Genomic DNA, 21,645 nt, shown 5'->3' on the forward strand with positions numbered 1-21,645 from the left:
CAACTTGGTCAGATCTAACCAAATTTTTAGAAACACGCTTCAGGACATTAGAAATGATTGCTCCACATAAACAAATAATCAAACAAAAATCTTTTCATTCTGCAATTGAAAATGTAGCAACCAATACACGTAATAGTATCTGCACTATGTGTTCCAGACCACACATGTTATATCAGTGCAAACAATTTGGCAACCAGTCTCCTGAAGAAAGGACAGAGTTTGTACAATCAAAGAGACTGTGTTTCAACTGTTTGGCACATAATCATTCTGTTAAGTTTTGCCGTCAATCAACTTGCTGTCGACGTTGCGGCAGACGACATCACTCCTTGTTGCACCTTGAGAGAAAAATAGAATCAACTCCTAACGAAAGCAAGGAGCCAAATGAGCAAGTTACTAATGAAAAGGAAACTAAAATATCAACTCATTTTGCACAAGAAACACAAGGCGAAATATTATTAGCAACAGCTCTAGTGAAGATTAAATCAAGCAATGGATATTGTCAAATTGTACGAGCGCTAATTGATCAAGGTTCCGAGGCATCATTCGTGAACGAAGCTACAGTGCAAGCTTTGGGCCTTAAAAGATCTGCCGTAAACGGTCTTATAAGTGGAGTGGGTGATGGAAAGACTCGCACGAAAAGTATGGTGTCATTCGTACTAGGATCACGCTTTAATTCACTTTCCATACCTGTTAACGCATATGTTTTGAGTACATTGACATCTTTTCTACCTAATAATTCAACTTTGATCACGGACTGGCCAGAACTTGAGAATTTATCACTGGCAGATCCTCAGTTTGGAGTACCTAGCAAAATAGACATTATTTTGGGTGTTGACATACTAACTAAAATAATTTTAAATGGTCTTAAAAAACATCCAGGTGAACGTAGTCTAATTGCACAAAATACGCAATTAGGCTGGATACTATCGGGAAGAATTAATAATATTAATCAATCAAATCCTAGAATTATCAATCTTCATCTACAAGTGAAGGAAGATCAACTCTTAGCCAAGTTCTGGGAAATAGAAAGAGGGCCAGAAAGTATAGAAAGGAAAATTACAAAAGAAGAAAGGTCATGTGAAGACTTTTTTGAAAAAACGACAACCAGAGATCATGACGGACGGTATATGGTAAAACTACCTTTTAAAGAAGAAAATCCACAATGTTTTAAAGGTGAAACTAGAAACATTGCATTACGGAGATTTCAACTATTAGAAAAGAAATTGAAAAGGGATCCAGACTTGTATGAAAAATATGTAAACGTCATCGAAGATTATATTATACAAGGTCATATGGTAGAAATTACTGAACAAAAGAATAGTTCTAAAGCAGTTTATCTCCCCCATCATGCAGTTGTAAGGGAGGATAAAGAGACAACCAAAGTACGATGCGTTTTTGATGCATCCTGCAAGGGAAGCAATAATGTTTCTCTGAATGATTGTTTTTTGATAGGTCCTAAACTACAACAAGACTTGAGGCATATTTTAATGAGGTGGAGAAAACATACTTACTGTATTGTAGCTGACATTGTACAAATGTACCGACAGATTCGTGTGCATAATGATGATACAGACTGTCAAAGAATTTTATGGAGATCAAATTCAAATCAGCCAATAAAATGTTATAAACTAGTAAGACTTACCTTTGGCACTGCTTGCGCACCATACCTTGCTGTAAAATGTCTACAACAATTAGCTATTGATGAGCAGTCTAAGTATCCAATAGCAGCGAAGATAACATTACACGATTTTTATATGGATGATTTACTGTCTGGTAGTGAAACAGAAAAGGAAAGTATTGAAATTTATGAACAATTAAAAGAATTGATGTTGGCTGGAGGATTTCATTTACAAAAATGGTGTACTAATAGTGAGAAATTGCTAAATCATATTAAAACTGACAAACAGAGATCAGATCAGTCAGTAGTATTTAAAGAAAATAACATGATAAAAGTACTAGGGATCTGTTGGAATAAAGATACTGATAATTTTGAATATACACTTGAGTTGCCAGTATCAGAAATGCCGATTACAAAGCGAAAAGTATTATCTGATATAGCCAGATTGTATGATCCCTTGGGATGGATCGCGCCAGTGATTATTACTGCTAAAATATATATTCAACAATTATGGAAATCTGGCTTGGCTTGGGATGATGATCTCTCACCTGAATTGTTGAAAATGTGGCTCGACTTTCGAAGGGATTTAATCAACGTTAAAGCTATAATTATCCCAAGATGGCTGCAAGTAAAAAGAACGGATGAAGTAGAATTACACGCATTCTCAGATGCTTCACAAACAGCATTTGCTGCTGCTATATATATCAAAATTAAAAACGAATCAGGCTATGCTATAGTACATTTGATAACAGCGAAGACAAGAGTTGCGCCCGTAGAGAAGGAAGTATCAATACCAAGACTGGAGTTGTGCGCAGCACTTCTTGCTACGCAATTAATGTTTGAAGTATCACAAGTTATGAGTATTGCAAGTGAAAATTTATACGCTTGGTCGGATTCTACTGTGACTCTAGCGTGGATTCGTGGTGAGCCAAGTCGTTGGACGACGTTTGTGAGCAATAGAGTATCAGAGATATTGACTATGTTAGATCGAGACAAATGGAACTATGTCAATACTAAGCACAACCCTGCTGACTGTGCCTCAAGAGGACTTTCAGCAAAGGAATTAAGCAATCACAAATTATGGTGGTATGGGCCAGATTGGCTAAAGGAGATAAATGAGTATAAAATAAGTAAGCCAGAAGATTTTGTAACTACAGAGGAACAAAGGCCTATTAAAGCTATGACTATTGAAGTGAGAGTAGAGGAAGATTTTTTGTGTACAAGATTTTCAATTTTACAGAAAATGTTGAGAGTATTATCTTATTGCAAAAGAGTATCATTATGGAAAATACCAAAAGAATTAAGGGTAATTCCGGAATGTATAACATCAGAAGAAATGGAAAAGATTTTAGAATTATGTGTAAAGGAAACGCAAAATATATATTTTAAGGACGATATTCAACAGCTAAAATTAAAAGGATCTACATCTAAATCCAGCAAATTGCATACTCTTTGTCCCATTTTTGACGAAAATGGTATTCTTAGAGTCGGTGGTCGCATCATGCATTCTCAAGAAAGTTTTGATAAAAAACATTCTATGATATTGCCCGCTACAAGTCATCTCACAAAACTAATAATTTTGGATGCACATATAAAAACATTGCACGGAGGACCATTATCAATGCTTCATTATTTAAGATCAAAGTTCTGGATATTAAGAGCGAGAGAACACGTTAAGAAGTGCTACAGAAATTGTACTGTATGTATTAGATATTCGCGACAGCAAAGAAATATCTTTATGGGCCAACTCCCGTCAGTAAGACTGAAACCTGAAAGAGCATTTAAATCTACAGGTGTAGATTTTACAGGATATATAAAAATCAGATGTGCCCCAGGTCGCGGTTTAAAGTCATATAAAGGCTATATTTGTATTTTTATTTGTATGGTTACACGCGCAATTCATTTAGAAGCAGTTTCTAATTTATCAGCTGAAGGCTTTATAGCAGCTTTTAGAAGATTTGTATCTAGAAGAGGTTACTGTAAGGATTTATACAGTGACAATGGCACCAACTTTATTGGTGCCGATAAGGAATTAAGAGCAATGTTTAATAAAGCAGTATCAGATTTTCCAAAAGAAGTTTCCTCGTTATTGGCCAATGAAGGGACCACGTGGCACTATATACCACCCCAAGCTCCTAATTTTGGGGGGCTTTGGGAGGCCGGCGTGCGCTCCACAAAGGGGCACCTAAAACGAGTTATAGGAGAGACTACACTGACATACGAGGAGCTATCTACCGTACTTACACAAATAGAGGCATGTCTGAACTCTCGACCACTGTCTCAATTGAGTGATATTCCAGACGATCCTTTACCACTTACTCCCGGTCATTTCCTGGTTGGAGAACCCCTGACCCTTATTCCAGATGAAGATTACTCTAAAAAGCATGTCACGGGCCTTCAACGTTGGAAATTGATTCAAAAAATGTTAAATGATTTTTGGAAGAGATGGTCTGACGAATACCTTGTAACATTAAATAAACGATTTAAGTGGACTATGAAAAGAAGTGAACCGGAGAATGGTGATGTTGTTATAATTAAAGATCAGAATCTACCACCAGCCAAGTGGCTACTTGGTGTAATTGTCGAGAAGCACACAGGGAAAGACAACATTACTCGTGTTGTTACAGTAAAAACAAAAAATGGTTATCTCAAAAGACCGTGCAATAAACTATGTTTCCTGCCTAAATCTGAAATACTCAATGATATGGATATTTAGTTTATTTTTATGTTAGCGTTTATTTTAGTTATTTTATTGCTATGTAAACTTGCATATTTTAGTTAATAGTTTGTTTATATTTGTTTTCTTACTTTGTTACGGTGGGCGGCCATCATATTATTGTATAATTTTAAACTTTGGTTAATTTTCTATTATTATATAAGAACTAGTTCTTGGTGGGCGGAATGTCTAATAGTAATACCCAGATGAAGATGTTAGTTCGTATAAATTAAACTAGATGGCGCCACAGAGAAAATTAGTTCTCGCTACCTTTTCGTTTTTGTTGTTTGCTATATGTCTTTGAAGAAAAACATTAAATTGAGTTTTTTCGACAGTAAGCTTGAGTTTTTATTTGAACCAAATTAGTGCAGTGCTGACAACCGCCATTCATCCAGATGATCAGGATGGTATTGTCATAAAATTAGTTCGTGTTAAGACCCGGTTAACAATATAAATAATGCTAAGAAGTTTATTTCTTAAATATATTACTATTTCCACAGATCGTTAGGAAAACTACGAAATCATATGAAGAATCACGCTGAGAGACAGAAATGTGAATTGTGCGAGAAAACGTTCAGAGACCGCGCCTCACTGCGGACACACCTATTGTGAGTACCTCATTATTAAAAATATTGTGAGTACCTCATTATTAAAAATATTGTGAGTACCTCATTATTTAAAAAAAAATCATAAATCATTTATTCATATACATACACGATTGACGGCCTCGGTGGTCTAGTGGTCTAGCACACCGCTTTACGACCGATGGTCGCGGGTTCGATTCTTCCCACGGCACAAACATTTGTATGCATAAGTATGATTGTTTGTATCGGTCTGGGTATTTTCTATATATATATATATATATTTACGGAAAAAAAATATCTATGTATTTGTATCAGTTATCTAGTACCCATAACACAAGCTTTAGCTAGCTTAACTTGGGTCTAGATGGCGCTGTGTGAATTGTCTGGAGATTATTATTATTATTATTATATAGGACATTTTAGCCGCTTATAAATATCAAATTTTTTTCATTATAATTTTTTCCCTACCGTCCAGTTCAGTATATAGATCTAATTGAGAAAAATTATATAGCAGACCCGGCCACGTGTATCTGTGTCTAAGGTTCTGGAATAAAATAACATTGCGACTATAAATTGAGATGTAAGCTATCCTATCTTTCAAGTTGGATCAAATTGCACACAATGTGCAAATCAAATTTGCAATCGGTTCAGTAGTTTAGGAGTCCATAGCGGATAAACAACGTGACACGTAATTTTTATATATAAAGATTAAGTAAGAATGTATATGTGTATAGTATACATCGCGGTGAGAAGGAATACGCGTGCCCGCAGTGCGGGAAGCTGTTCCTCTTCAAGAAGGCGATGGAAGTACATCTGATCACGCACCAAGCATCCGCCCACCTCTACTGCTATCAGGTCGTTTTTTTATAACTTTAACATAATTTAATATAGACTGCACTGTGTTAGAATTCACATCATTATTGTAGAAAAAATCCGATATTTTAAAAATATATTAAAAGAAGGTAGTTTGTTTTTAGTACTAATGAAGTACTCAATGTAAGGATTATTACGAATATTGTAAATAGCGCCATCTAGTATTTATAGACCGACCTACTACACTGACTTTGGTCTATAAATACGGAGGTCGGTAGTTGAATAATCCTCTTTCGTTGAATAAGTCGCGGCATTCAGTCGACGAGCGCAGAGCGTGCCGGTTGTGTTTTGGATATTATAGTGAATTGTATTAGCAATGGGTTTATCCCGGTCTTAGTTGGGCCTGGGGGGAAGCTGCAAGTAGTGAAGGTGAGTGTCAATGCATTCTAAAAGGGCCTTGTAAACTAAATTTAAATTTCAAAAGAAATTCATTTTTCCCAAAGTAAACTGAAAGCAGCTTTAACACAACTTATAATGGTCATACAGTTCATAAATCAAACAATGGATAGAAAACGGTAGATACTTATAACGACGGGCAAAACGGTCGTAGGACAAAAAGAGACAATAAAATATGTACAAAATTTTATAAGAAAATACTTTTAAAATCGGTAGAAAAACGAGCAGAGTTCGTAACGCAAAGGTTTAATCGTTTGATATGGGTGCAGTGCGACATGAACTTCAAGAACGCGATGTCGTACTACCAGCACGTGCGGTACAGCGCGCGGCACGTGTCGGCGGCTCGGCTGCGGCACGTGTGCGACACGTGCGGCGCCGCCTTCACACGCGCCGCCGCCCTCCGCCTGCACCGCGCCCGGCACGCCCCGCGCCCCCCGCACCGCGCCCCGCGCCCCCCGCACCACGCCTGCGCCGCGCCCGGCTGCCGGCACGTGAGTGAGACACTCCCCGCGCCCCCCGCACCGCGCCCCGCGCCCCCCGCACCACGCCTGCGCCGCGCCCGGCTGCCGGCACGTGAGTGAGACACTCCCCGCGCCCCCCGCACCGCGCCCCGCGCCCCCCGCACCACGCCTGCGCCGCGCCCGGCTGCCGGCACGTGAGTGAGACACTCCCCGCGCCCCCCGCACCGCGCCCCGCGCCCCCCGCACCACGCCTGCGCCGCGCCCGGCTGCCGGCACGTGAGTATAGCAGCCGACACGTGACTGAGACGACCGACAAGGTTGTGCGCTGCCCAACACGTGAGTATGACGGTGAACACGTGCATGTGGCTGCCAATACATGACTACGGCAGCGCACACGTGCATACCGCTGCCGACACGTGCGTATGGCGGCCAACACGTGCGTACGACGACAACCACGTGAGTAAAGCTGTTAACACGTGAGTACTATACGGCGTCCTCAAACATGAACATTAAGTTCTTTATTATTCTAGTAAATAATTAACACTTTTGTTCATGTAGTAATAATAATAATGATTTCAACGATGATGTTGATTATGATAATGTATATCTGTCTGTGTAGACGAGTTCGTCGCGTGCGGCACTGCGTGCACACGTGCGCGCGTGTCACGGCGGGGAACGAACCAGGAACCACGTGTGCCACGCCTGCGGGAAGGCCTACACCGTACGTAACACATTCACTTTCCTGTGTCCAGCCTGCAATCAATCTAAGATTATAAACAGATGTAGTAAGAATAAAGAAAGAAAGAAAGGTCACGGGTAAAGTGATGCCAGCACTGTCATCGTCTCTTTAGATGGTCCTGATTAATAGAAAGGTTCCAATGATCTACAAGTGAAACCATATCCCTTAATTTTGTGCCTGAATTAAAAACTCTAGTAGGGTCCTCTAGGTCCCTAACTACATCCTCCTCAGAGGATGCAGGAAACTAATAATATAATATCTCAGGACAATTCACACAGCGCCATCTAGTCCCAAGCTAAGCAGAGCTTATGTTATGGGTACTAGACAACTGATATAAATATATACATTTTTTTTTTATAAATATTATACATAGAAAACACCCAGACCGATACAAACAATCATATTCATGAATACTAATATTTGTACCGTGCGAGGAATCCAACACACGACTATCGGATAGTAAAGCGGTGTGCTAAACCACTAAACCACCGACGTTGTCAATAATGGACAATATTTGCAGATAAGGTCTTTTATATGAATTAAAAATTACAATAAGATACCAAAGGATATACTGGAATTACCCTTAAATAAATTCAAAACATCTGTTAAATCATATTTACTGAGCAAAGCCTATAACTCACTAAACGGTTACTTGAATGACGAGCGTGCATGGCAATAGTTGTTCATGCACGGGATTTTCATTTAATGTTAGACATAGACACCTATATAAATGTACATTGTAAATAAAGTGGCTTTAAAAAAAAAAATTCAAATGAGTTTCTTGCCAGTTCTTCTCAATTGAATCTATATTGTTAGGGTTCACATGGATATTGTCGAAAAATCTGATATTTAATATTAAAAGAAGGTAGTTTCATTATTACTCGGTATCGTTAACTAGTTGCATATAACCCGCACTCGTATCTTCTCTGTATAAAAGGGAGGGTTTTTGTAGGCCGCGGCATTCGGTCTTTGAGCACAGGATGTGCTGGTTGTATTTTAATTGCTAAAGTGAATTGTGTTAGAGACATAGTTAAATTAATGTTATATAGTTGTTATTTTATTATAATACATACTTTTACTAGTACATAGAGTTGATATATCTAACAATATGTTAAAATATTATAAATATCCCAAATGTCCTACATGAATAAATGATTTTTGGATTTGAAATAGACCAAGAAGACGCTGGAGGGCCATATGAGGAGTCACACGGGCGAGAGACCTTTCCACTGCACGCTCTGTCCATCCACCTTCGGGTACGAGGCAGCCCTCTACAACCACAATAAACTGGTGCATCTGAAGATCAAGGTATGATAACTGTAATGTCTAGAAAATACGAGAGCACAACAATAAACACCTGTAGTTCCAAACTCTCAAGTTTATTTCCAACTACCTACGAATAACTGGTTTACAGATTACCTACATTACAGTAACCAGTAATTTTTTTTGTAAGTGCTTAGCTGCTGCTTGCAGGGACTGGTCTGCTCTAATCACTATGACTGATTTCCTCTTATTAATTGTTTAACCAGTTGGTTATATATTCAATATTTTCTCTATTTGAGTATTTAATTGAATTAGTGCTAATTGGTGGTTTGTATTCACACACTTGAACTTAAAAATGTAAAGTAATAATAAAATTATTTAAAAGAGCAACACGCAAGTTTCTTGCTCGTTCTTCTTGTGATGAGACAGGTTTCCTAATGAGCGGCAGATTAAAAAATATGTGATGCTATTCAAAAGTGCTTAAATTAAGTTTATTTGAATAATGTTGCGGGTAATAATACGATGTTGTTGGTCGAGACGATGTATATTACAGATGATAATAAACTGACAATATGTACATAGAAATAATGATCTTATATACTAAATAACAATAGGAACATGTAAGGTGGGGTGACACAGTTTAGACACAGCAGTGCCTAGTAGACAATATTGAGTTTGTCTTACTAGACATTATTAAATGCAATTATTATTTTGATATATCTAGGTGACAGTGTCCCATAAATAAATTATTCTCTATTCTATTTTAATATTTTTACGGCTCTGGATATTTCCTTTTTTCCTTATTAGTTCAATCAATTCGGTTTCAGTCTAATAGAACCCAGTGATGACAGATTGGGGTTATCTCCCAAAATGAAGGGAGTTTCGTGATCTTGGGAGATTTTTGGGGCGACTTGAAAATATACTATTATAACAAAATGTATTAAAAAGTTGAGTTTCTAGCAAGTTTTTTCTTTGATAAAATATTTAAATTTGTAATATTTTTCATTAGTGTATATTAGACGTAATATGAATATAAAATTGTACTGTATTTAAATATTAATTTCATTAATAATAATAATCTCAGGACAATTCACACAGCGCCATCTAGACCTAAGTTAAGCTAGCTAAAGCTTGTGTTATGGGTACTTGATAACTGATACAAATACTTAATTTTTTTTGTAAATACATACATAGCAAACACCCAGACTGATACAATCATACCTATGAATACAAATGTTTGTTCCGTGCGAGGAATTGAACCCGCGACCATCGGAAGTAAGGTGGTGTGCTGAACAACTAAGGCTGTATATTTATCTGTTACATTTTAAGAACTAGAACTAACTAGAATGTTACAATATCTCAAGCAGGTTATCTATACATATAAATAAAATTGGAGTGTCTGTTTGTAATATTGAAATAACCGTTTTTTACTACATGCATATGAATATAAATACGGTACATAGGTACATCAAAATAACATTTTTTACAATTTTTATCTGTCTCTTTGTTCCGGCTAATCTCTGAAATGGCTGGACCGATTTTGACGGGACTTTTTTTGCCAGGTAGCTGATGTAATAAGGAGTAACTTAGGTTATTTTTATTTTAGATAAATAAAGTTAAAATCCACGCAGACGAAGTCGCGGATACAGCTAGTTAACTATATGTTACAGTATCTCAAGCTGGTTATTTTCACAGAGTGGTCGCGGGCGGTCGGCCACAGTGCCTCAGCCTCCACAGCCGTCACAGCCCGCGGAGCCCCCGGAGCCCCGGCCTCATTCGCCGCCCCCCACCTAGCAAATCCACATCACACCTCTCCGAATAAATTACTATATTTTTATATTAAATACATTATTTTTACATACAACTGATTTTTATTTACAACTAGCTATTCGCCCCGGCTTCGCACGGGTGTACATATATTATATATATAAACCTTCCTCTAGCATCACTATTTATTAAAAAACCGCTTCAAAATCCGTTGCGTAGTTTTAAAGATTTAAGCCTACATAGGGACGGACAGACAGCGACAGCGACTTTGTTTAAACAATGTAGTGATAACATACTAGCTACAACATTTTCGCTAGACGGAATAGTCAGACGCATCCTTTTATGGATGATAGTATAGTGCATGACAGTATACGCTGGCGGGGCACCAGTGGAGGATGATAAGAACATGAGGTCAGGTCAGTTAGCACATCGTGGTAAATTCACCAAGAATTTATAACGATGGTTCCCAAGGTGAAGATCAACCTGACATGGTGCATTGCTAGTAATGGGATTAGTCCACATTATTAACCATTCCCCACATTCGAAGGTATTGTTAACTGTCGATGTAGTAAACATGTCTAGACATGTCCAGATTTAACTACAACGTAGCATAGGTGTATAATAATGTATAATTTTAAGTAGTATAAATAGTTTTAAAATATAAACGTGTTGGCAATTAGCTGTAACTTTATATTGTGTTAATTAAATAATGTTAGCTTCAATACCTAAAGAACACTCGGTTGACTAATTTGTTACTTACATTTCATTCATTAAAAGCCATAGTGAGTCACGTGATGTTGGTGACGTCACGATTATGCCGCCACCAATAGGAATAGAGATAAAGAGGCCGGGACCAAGGAGGGAGCGGGATGCTCTCACTCTGTTCGAGGCGACCGAGACGACCAGACGTGAATGTACAGCGACGCGATTTATGTGGAGTGTAATTTGAAGAAAGGAATAAACTAAATGTACTGCTGCATCGACGTATCATTTCTGAAACTTCCCAATAATAAATAAATGAAATAAATAGGAAGAGTATACGGCCATCTTTCGAATTATTTTTTGGTTTGATATTACCGTGTGGCGAATTAATTATTATCGCGCGGCAACACCGTTGCCTAGTTACGACAGAAGAATGAAATAACAGGCCTGAGATTCGAGACCGAATCACCTTGTATATATGTCTATTGTAAATATTTCTATATTACTAGCTGTCCCGGCAAACGTTGTTTTGACATATAAATTAATAACGCTATAAAAAAATAGGGGTTGATGATAGAAGGGTGAAAATTTAGGATTGTATGTATTTTTGTATCATAAAAAAATAGAAAATAAAAATTTTGTCTAAAAAAAAAAAATTAGGGTGGACTACCCCTAACATTTAGGGGGATAAAAAATTGATGTTGGCCGATTCTCAGACTCACTTAATACGCTCACAAAATTTCATGAGAATCAGTCAAGCTGTTTCGGAGGAGTATGGGAACGAAAACTGTGACACAAGAATTTTATATATAAGATAAATATGTAAATAGTCACGACTGGTTTCTCTTCACCTCCATCTTCCTGGTGCTGCTTCTACATGAACACAAGAACACAATCATAAACAATAGCGGCTCCAACGTAGCCTCTAAAACCGTTTCCTTCACAAAAGTAAGATAGACAATCATAATAATGTTAGCCAGATTAAAAAGCACTTGTCTATTAACGTCAAAGTCGACTAGTAAACCACTAAATCTAAAATAATTGTATTTAAATAAAAAACACATTATTATAAATAAATAAATATTAAATGTACATTATTGTGCTATAAGATATTACAGCAGAAAATAGTAATTTATTTCTAAATATTAATAATTAAAAATAAAAACACTTATTGAATTATATTATCCAAAATATCGCATCTACGATATAGTAATTTCTATTTGAAGCACACCAAGTCATAACGGCTCTAGTGTAGTTAAGTTTCCAAATAATGCCAAATAAGCACGGCTTTTCTAAAAATCTAGCCATACTGGAAAGTGAACAATGAATATATAAATTTATTTCTAACACTGAAGAAACTGTGATTGTTTTTAAGTTTTTGTACTTTATGTTGGGCTAAAAAGGACTTGTATCCAGAGCCGTAAAATAATAATTAATAAAAAAAAACAGTGAAATAACTTCATGGATATAATACTTTGCTCTCTTCACAGTTTAAAAACGTAATATGTCAATTTGACATTTTTGACAGCACAGGACAGAGTAGTTTAATGTTATATATTTTTTCTTATAAGTCCATAGTTTATATAAACATTATTTATTTTGTGTTAACAATTTTGTTTTGATATTTAAAACAATCTTCCATAATTCACTGATCATTAGTTAGAGTTTAAGCATCTATCGTTTAAATAATTATTGGTTATTCAAATTTCGAACCTCAACATAAATATAACCTATAAGATACCTGACAAATTAAAGTCCTCTAAACAAATAACAAAATTTATATAAATGAGTTAATGAATCAATAAAAATGCAATTAATAAACTTAATAAAAGCCCTCCGTATAACTCTGGTACACACAACACGAAGTTACTCACAGGAATACACTCCTAAAGCTTTAAGGAGTTTAAAAGCGAAATCTACAAGAAACAATGTTCAGTTTTATGTTGACGCGTATAGAGTTAGAGCTGTGGCGGGAAATGGCGGAGACGGATGTATATCGTTCCTCAGTGCGTGGTGCAAGGACCACGCGGGCCCTGACGGCGGCGACGGGGGACATGGGGGTCATGTTATATTCCAGGTAATTTTTTTTATTATGCTTGATAATGGAGTGGTGCACCCGCCTGCGCTAACGGTTTAGGCGGGGCACCAGTGGAGGATGATCACGGGTAAACTGAAAAACAGGGAGATATATATATTATTACGCTACGACCTTCTCCAGTGGCGATCAAATTCAGACCGTTATTAAGTTTACACCCATATCGCAACACGTCTCTGAACGAGGCATCATCAGGCATTAAATAGAGTTCCGGTACAGCTTGGAAGCCTTGTGTTGACCCATCGGCGAACAAACCGCGACCGACCGTGTGAACATGTTAATGGTAGCGGAACTAAACAAAATAAATCCATTGAGTAATGAAATGGACTTCCAAATAACACCTAATTTGATTAAATATATATATAATTTTCGTAAATACATACATACATACATATTAAAAGAGCAACACACAAGTTTCTTGCTTATTCTTCTTGTGATAAGACAGCATTCCGATATGAGCGGAAGATTAAAAAAAAAAAAAATTATGACTATTCAAAAGTGCTTCAATGTAAGTTTATTTGAATAAATGATTTTCTATTTCTATTCTATTCTATTCATATAAATATAAAACACCCAGACCGATACAAACAATCATACTCATGAATACAAATGTTTGTGCCGTGTAAGGAATTGAAGCTTTGACCATTACAAGTGAAGCAGTGTCCTGTTTAGATCTACTAGGACATCAAAATTCAATCAAGACCTTAAAATCACATGTAATTAATTCCATCATAATCAAAATATCTTTATTCATGTAGGTCTATTACAGACTCTTATGAATTACAAATTTTATGGCAAATAAAGGTATTTACCTCTCTCAAGGTTTGGATTGAAGGATTTGCCATAAAATAATTCCTGTTAAGACCCGGTTAATAATTTAAATAAAGTAGACTCTTATGATATGTCAAATCTACCGTCAGTTCGGAATGATTTCGAGATGAGAAGAACTGACAAGAAACTCAGCTCATATTCTTGTCAAATAAATGTTGTACATGTTTACAATAATCCAAATTAATTTTTAAATTCAAATACAAACTCAAAATATCTTTATTCATGTAGGTCTATTACAGACTCTTATAATATGTGAAATCTACCGTCTATTCTGCAGGCAACACACTCAGTTAAGAGTCTAAACCACTGCAAGTCGGTGGTGACAGCAAAACATGGTGAAAAGGGGTACAACAAAGACTGCAATGGGAAAAACGCTCAGCATGTACTGGTTCCAGTGCCTCTAGGTAAGAAGAAGAAAGAAAAATATTTTATTCATTCATACATTATAAACAACAAACGAAAAAAGTAAGTATTTCTACCGTGCGAAGAATCGAACCTGCGACCATCGGAAGTGAGGCGGTGTGCTCAACAACTACATCATCAAGGCTGTTAATAAAATGGGGTAATACATCGTCGGCTAAATAGAAAAATGATAGTATTCGAAATGTATATTTTAGTCTTGTCTTGTAGGCAAGCATTCAAAGTTTTAAAAATTTATTTAAATTAGTTTTTTCCCTTTAAAGTTTTAAATTTACACAAAAGTATTGTATATCATTTTAAAAGTATTTAGATAATGATTAAGATGGCGTGGTTAATTTAATTGACTTATAATATAATATAATATCTCAGGACAATTAACACAGCGCCATCTAGTCCCAAGCTAAGCAGAGCTTGTGTTATGGGTACTAGACAACTGATATAAATACATGGATACATTTTTTTTTAATATTATACATAGAAAACAGCTCGACCGATACAAACAATCATACTCATGAATACAAATATTTGTACCGTGCGAGGAATCGAACCCACGACCATCGGATAGTAAAGCGGTGTGCTAAACCACTAGACCACCGAAGCTGTCAAAAATATATAAAAAGAGGCAATTTTAGCGCCTGATTTTGAAAAATGTAATTTTTCTATTTAATCGACATGTTGAATTAACTTATAGGTACCTTGGTAAAGGACGAGCGGGGCCGCGTGGTGGCCGACCTCTGCGTGGAGGGGATGATGTTCGTGGGGGCGAGGGGGGGCGCCGGCGGCAGGGGGAACAAGTTCTTCCTCACCGATACACAACAGGTACCGTTTTATTTTATGAGTACACACAGTCGTCGTACTTACAGCATGTTATCTCCCCTCCAATCGATCCCCCGTCCAATTCAAACGGGGATCTATGTTACGACGGCCTGAGCCGAGGTTCGAACCCCTAGCGGTGCCCTCAAACTGGCGTCGTATCCGTCAGGCGGGAGTTGTCCTTCAGCCGCTCCATAAGTCCTTTGGTTTGTGTCATCTGCACTCGCCCCCTATCGTCCGGTGAAGCTGTAAAGGCCAGCTGCGGCCAACAGCATTAGAGTAGTCAGAAAAAAAAGCATGTTATTTTTATTGATGACTAGCTATATTCGCCACGTCGTCCGCGAGGAATTTAAGTTTATTTTTCTAAAATAAAAGTAGCCTAAGTTACTCCTTATTACATCAGCTACCTGCCAATAAAAGTCCCGTCAAAATCGGTCCAGCCATTTCAGAGATTAGCCGGAACACACAGATAGACAGAAAAAATAGTAAAAAATGTTATTTTGGTATATGTACCGTATTTATATTCATATGCATGTAGTAAAAAGCGGTTATTTCAATATTACAAACAGACACTCCAATTTTATTTATATGTATAGATAATGGAATGATGCACTCACTTGCGTTAACAGTTTTCACTGGCGGGGCACCAGTAGAGGATGATAAGACGAGCATAAGGTCAGGTCAGTTAGCCCATCGTGACAAATTCACCAAGAATTTATCACGATGGTTTCCAGGGAGAACCGCGTGGAGGTCAAATATCTTTTCCCCCCAGTGTACTGTAGTTATTTTCATAGACTAGTATATACATATTTGTATATTTTTTATTATGGGGTAAAGCAGCTCATATACAGAAAGGATCCGAACCTTGGCTCATGCCGTCGTAATTTCCGTCTTCGTTTGAATTGGACAGAAGATCGATTTAAGATGAAAAGGTAATACAAATAGAAATAAATAGAAATAATCTTTATTCAAATAAACTCATTACAAGCACTTTTGAATAGTCATATTCTGATTCTACCACTCATTCGGAATGCAGATTCATCACAAGAAGAATGAGCAAGAAACTTGTGTGTTGCTTTGTTAATAGATGTTTTTTTTATATAAATAAATACAATGTAAATATTGGTAACATAAGATTTTTGCATTATGCAATTACTTCGAAAGATTTGAACTTTATTAAATTGCAGGCGCCAGATATAGCAGAGCTGGGCGCCGCCGGGGAATCGAACACGTACAACCTGGAGGTGCGGTCGATGGCGCACGTGGGGCTGCTGGGGTTCCCCAACGCGGGGAAGAGCTCCCTCCTGCGAGCCCTCACTCGCGCCCGGCCCACCGTCGCGCCCTACCCCTTCACCACGCTCCGACCTCACATCGGTTTATATCTTTATATATAAAAAAAAAATTACATGTCCCGTTGTTTGTCCACGGTGGACTCCGAAACTAGAACCGATTGCAGATTTGATTTGCACGTTTGCTCTCTCTTAGTATACAAACAAACATTTATATGCATTATTAATATATAAAGACTAGTCGTCCCGGCAAACGTTGTTTTGCCATATAAATTAATAACGCTATAAAAGAATAGGGGTTGGTGATAGAAGGGTGACACTTTACCCATAATCTCCATCTCTCCCCAACATCAGTACACTGTCATATTTTGCAGGTATGGTGCCATATGATGACTACGAGCAAGTAGCTATAGCCGACCTGCCGGGTTTGATTCCCGGCTCGCACAAAAACTACGGATTAGGTAATTTACATAAAACATTGTCATACATCACTACGACTGATTTAATCTTATTGCATATTTATATTTGACCCAAAAAATTAGTGCTGGTTGGTAGTTTGTATTCACACGTTTCGACTTGTAAATGTAAATTTAGAAGGATTATTTAAAAGAGCAACACAAGTTTCTTGCTCGTTCTTCTTGTGATGAGACAGCTTTGCGAACGAGCGGTAGATAAAAAACAAATTGTTATGACTATTCAAAAGTGCTTAAATAAAGTTTATTTGAATAAATTATTTTCTATTCTATTCTATTCTATTCATAAGTATACAGATGGTCTGTTCAGGTTGTGAACACTGATTAGATTTTTTTTATTATTTTCATATAGCATATGCTGGTGGTCACTCTATTCTCCCAAATTTGAATTTAAATGAAATAGTATAATTGTAAATACGTACAACATTAAAAAAAAAATACGAGCTGAGTTTCTTGTCAGTTCTTCTCATCTCGAAATCATTCCGAACTGACGGTAGATTTGACATATCATAAGAGTCTGTAATAGACCTACATGAATAAAGATATTTTGAATTTGAATGACGCTTTCACGTCAAAACTGCTGAACCGATTTAATTTAAATTTGGTACACAGATAGTCAAGACTCTGGCTGACATAGGGTACTTTTTAATACGAAAAAAGGGTTGTAAGGGGTGGAAAGGGTAGATAAAACGTATGAAGGGTATCGTCATTTTTAAAGCTAGAAGCTTGAAACTTATCCCTATGGTTTTTGGGTTAGATTATTAATTAATTTATGAGATTCGTGACCGAGTTGCTTGTGGGGACTGGTCTGTTCGGGTTACGAACACTGATTACACTATGCTTTTGACAAAATTGCAATATCATATGCTGGTGGTCACTCTATTCTCACAAATTTGAATTTAAAAATGAATCTGTATTATTGTAAACATGTACAACGTTTGTTTGAAAAGAATACGAGCTGAGTTTCTTGTCAGTTCTTCTCATCTCGATATCATTCCGAAGTGACGGTAGATTTGACATATCATAAGTCTGTAATAGACTTACATGAATGAAGTAGACATGTTCTGGAGTGAAGACCGCGAATTGGCTAACGTAGTGTAGGACGCCCCGCAGCTGGGTGGAGCGACGACATACGTAGAGTTGCGGGTAAAAACTGGAAGATAAGGGCTGAAGATCGTGCCCAGTGGCGTGGCGTGGGAGAGGCCTATGTCCAGCAGTGGACTGCAGTAGGCTGATGATGATGATTAAAGATATTTTGTATTACTAGCTGTACCCGCGACTTCGTCCGTGTATTAGAATGACCAAATAAATAAATATTATTCAAATGTCTAACCCAAAACAGCAAAGGAATAACGTTTTATGGTTCTGGTTTTAAAAATGAATTTCCATAAACATCCCATTTATTTTACTCCCTTAAGAGTAACATTTTTACAAATTTTGAATGTCATAGTTGTTTATATTTAAGTATATTTCTGTATATTCTATAAAAATATAATATTATTTGCACCGCCAACAACTTATCTCTGCACAACTGATGGTTGCCTGGTAGAAAGTGCTATCAGGTGTTAAGTCTGGTATATGTACTCTTTACTTATATATGTCGAGCATTAAATTTATTTATGCTCGTCATATATAAGTAAAGAGTACATATACCATATATATTTACTATGGGGAAAAGCGGCAGATATTAAAAATATATTCATATTACAAAAACGTGCCGTTCGAGCGATCTACTGTATGAAGAGTCGTGACTCATTAAGAGAGAAATTCAAAGAGGCAAATATTCTCACCGTTGCTTCTCAATTTATATATTCAAATATCCTATATGTTCATAAAAATCTTGACTTATTTCCAAAAAACAGCAATATTCATAATATTAATACAAGATTTAAAGACAAACTTGCTGTCCCCAAGTATCGTTTAGAAAAAGTTAATAGGTCTTTTATGGGAATAGGTATAAAAATTTACAATAAGATACCAAAGGATATGTTGGAATTACCCTTAAATAAATTCAAAACATCTGTTAAATCATATTTACTGAGCAAAGCCTATTACTCACTAAACGATTACTTGAATGACGAGTGTGCATGGCAATAGTTGTTCATGCACTGAATTTTCATTTAATGTTAGACATAGACACCTATATAAATATACATTGTAAATAAACTGGCTTTAAAAAAAAAAAGTAATTCAATTGAGCTTCTTGCCAGTTCTTCTCAATTGGATCTATACACCGAACTGGACGGTAGGGAAAAAAATAAAATTAGAATGTAAAAATTTGACGTTCATAAGCGGCTAAAATGTCCTACATGAATAAATGATTTTTGAATTTGAATTTGAATTTAAATAAATTTACCTCTCTCGATTAGTGCAACCTAGTCGAAACATCGAGAGGAAATTATTCGTCTAAAACGAATGTGGAAAATAACTGAAGATATTTCGAATCGCCAGGTATCCAGTTCCTGCAGCACGTGGAGAGGTGCCGTGGCCTGATATACCTGCTCGACGGCACAGACAACCCCCAGATCCAATACAACACGCTGAGAAATGAAATTAAACAATACAACAGCGACCTGATGGGGCGGCCATCTTGTATTGTTGTAAACAAAATAGATGTTAAGGAGGGTAGAGAGAATTTTGAGGGCATGAAGCGGAGGGTTGATGTGATCGGTGTGTCTGCGAAGACGGGGTTGAATTTGGGGGAGTTGTTAAGGGTTGTTAGGGGTATGTATGATAGTGGGGAGGTGACTGATGAAGTGCAATCTTAATTCTTAATCATTACATAGTATAAAACAAAGTCGCTGCCGCTGTCTGTCCCTATGTATGCTTAAATCTGTAAAACTACGCAACAGATTTTGAAGGGGTTTTTTTAATAGTGATACTAATATCACGGTTTATATGTATAATAGATGTACACTGTTAAATATCCCACTTTGAATATTGTCTCATTATTATAGCTGTTTGGGTTTGTTACGTTGCTTTTAAAAAGGTGAAATAACTTTGGCGCCAAAATGTAAAAAAATACATAATAATATAGAGACTATAAGCGAACTATAGAGAAAATATATATATTGTCGTATTTATTACTGAAATACAGTTTTAAAAGTTTTTTTTAAGTGATATAATAGTTGAAAGTACCTACAGTACAAGTATTTAAGGCTTCAAAATAAAGAAGTATATTGATTACAATTTTTCATTGGAATTATAGAAAATTCCCTAATTAAACATACACCCTCGTGAAACCGGGGTGGATGGCTAGTTAACATTATAACTGAAAGTAGGTATGTTTGTTACGCTTTCACGCAAAAACTACTGAACCGATCATCATGAAATTTTGTACACATGTTCTTGGAAGTATTAGAATGAATATAGGATACTTTTATTTAAAAAAACTATAATAATTACGTAGTATAAAATAAAGTCGCTGTCGCTGTCTGTTCGTCCTTCTCTCCGGCTTCGCCCGGGTGTACATGTATTATATAGGTATATAAACCTTCCTCTAGAGTCACTATCCATTAAAGAAAAAACCGCTTCAAAATCCGTTGCGTAGTTTTAAAGATTTAAGCATACATAGGGACGGACAGACAGCGACAGCGACTTTGTTTTATACTATGTAATGATAGTGTTATTTAGCTATATTAGTCATTTATATAATTAGTTATTAATTTGAATGTACATATTTTGTAAATAAAACATAAAATAAAAAACTTATTTTATTCATAAATCTATTTATTCCACTAAAATACAAAATACATTCAAATATCAATAATTATAAAATATTTAATACTGCAAGTGTTAATCACAATTTGTATTATATATCTTAATGGTCTAGTGGTTTCCACACATTAAAATGAGTCTTGGGTTCGAATCCGCTTAATGAAATTACTAGTGAGATGACATCTTAGTCCTTTAGAATGTCGGGTGTCACATGATAACGTGATGTCCGTAGTGCTGTTCATGGCGACGGTTACCACATACCATCAGGCGGGTCGTCAGAACACAGCGCCATCTAGTCCCACGGTAAGCAGAGCTTGTGTTATGGGTACTAGACAACTGATATAAATAAATAAATAACCCTGGACAATTAACACAACGCCATCTAGTGTCAAGGTAAGCAGAGCTTGTTTTCTGGGTACTAGACAACTGATATAAATAAATAAATAAATAACCCTGGACAATTAACACAACGCCATCTAGTGTCAAGGTAAGCAGAGCTTATGTTATGGGTACTAGACATAGCCATGTACCATGTCAGGATGACCTCCACTCGGTTCCTCCTGGAAACCATCGTGATAAATTCCTGGTGAATTTGTCACGATGTGCTAACTGATCTGACCTCATGCTCATCTTATCATCCTCCACTGGTGCCCCGCCAGCGTATACCGTTAGCAGGCGGGTGCACTATTCCATTATCATCTATAAAAAAAACTGCCTTGGTTTTCCTCTCCCCCTCTTTCCTTCTATCTTTACCTCAATAATAACTTTCATATATTCGTGCCGTATGAAGTGTATTAATATTTTTCCTTCATTTTTTTTCATTATCATCATTAGATAACTAGATTAGAATAGAAAATCATTTATTCAAATATTATTTAAGCACTTTTG

General features: G+C 36.6%; 2 protein-coding genes across 2 annotated transcripts in view; both read left to right on the forward strand.

Annotated features, from left to right (window-relative positions):
* The window catches only part of LOC131845330 (zinc finger protein 485-like), a 25,992-nt gene extending 15,548 nt beyond the window's left edge, over positions 1–10,444 (forward strand). The window contains exons 9-14 of the mRNA XM_059194378.1: positions 4,835–4,942; positions 5,653–5,773; positions 6,457–6,678; positions 7,268–7,369; positions 8,561–8,695; positions 10,346–10,444. Of these exons, the coding sequence (XP_059050361.1) occupies positions 4,835–4,942; positions 5,653–5,773; positions 6,457–6,678; positions 7,268–7,369; positions 8,561–8,695; positions 10,346–10,444 (787 nt within the window). The remainder of the gene's footprint in view (positions 1–4,834; positions 4,943–5,652; positions 5,774–6,456; positions 6,679–7,267; positions 7,370–8,560; positions 8,696–10,345) is intronic.
* Positions 10,445–12,841: 2,397 nt separating this feature from the next.
* On the forward strand, positions 12,842–19,918 carry LOC131845329 (mitochondrial ribosome-associated GTPase 2). The gene is made up of 6 exons (XM_059194377.1): positions 12,842–13,196; positions 14,323–14,449; positions 15,157–15,284; positions 16,466–16,652; positions 16,942–17,028; positions 19,492–19,918. Exons 1-6 carry the CDS (start codon positions 12,927–12,929, stop codon positions 19,806–19,808), a joined length of 1,116 nt encoding a protein of 371 aa, XP_059050360.1. The 5' UTR covers positions 12,842–12,926; the 3' UTR covers positions 19,809–19,918.
* Positions 19,919–21,645: the final 1,727 nt, after the last annotated feature.

Source organism: Achroia grisella, unplaced genomic scaffold, assembly GCF_030625045.1.
Source record: "Achroia grisella isolate CSIRO2021 unplaced genomic scaffold, CSIRO_AGI_Agris_v1 utg461, whole genome shotgun sequence".
In the NCBI taxonomy this organism is placed as follows: Eukaryota; Metazoa; Arthropoda; class Insecta; order Lepidoptera; family Pyralidae; genus Achroia; species Achroia grisella.

What these genes read in the sequence shown, in the direction of transcription:
- LOC131845329 (XM_059194377.1), top strand. Translation starts at nt 12,927, where the DNA reads ATGCAATTAATAAACTTAATAAAAGCCCTCCGTATAACTCTGGTACAC. An exon ending in GGGGTCATGTTATATTCCAG is followed by an intron (nt 13,197 to 14,322) that starts GTAATTTTTTTT and finishes TCTATTCTGCAG; the next exon opens with GCAACACACTCAGTTAAGAG. An exon ending in ACTGGTTCCAGTGCCTCTAG is followed by an intron (nt 14,450 to 15,156) that starts GTAAGAAGAAGA and finishes ATTAACTTATAG; the next exon opens with GTACCTTGGTAAAGGACGAG.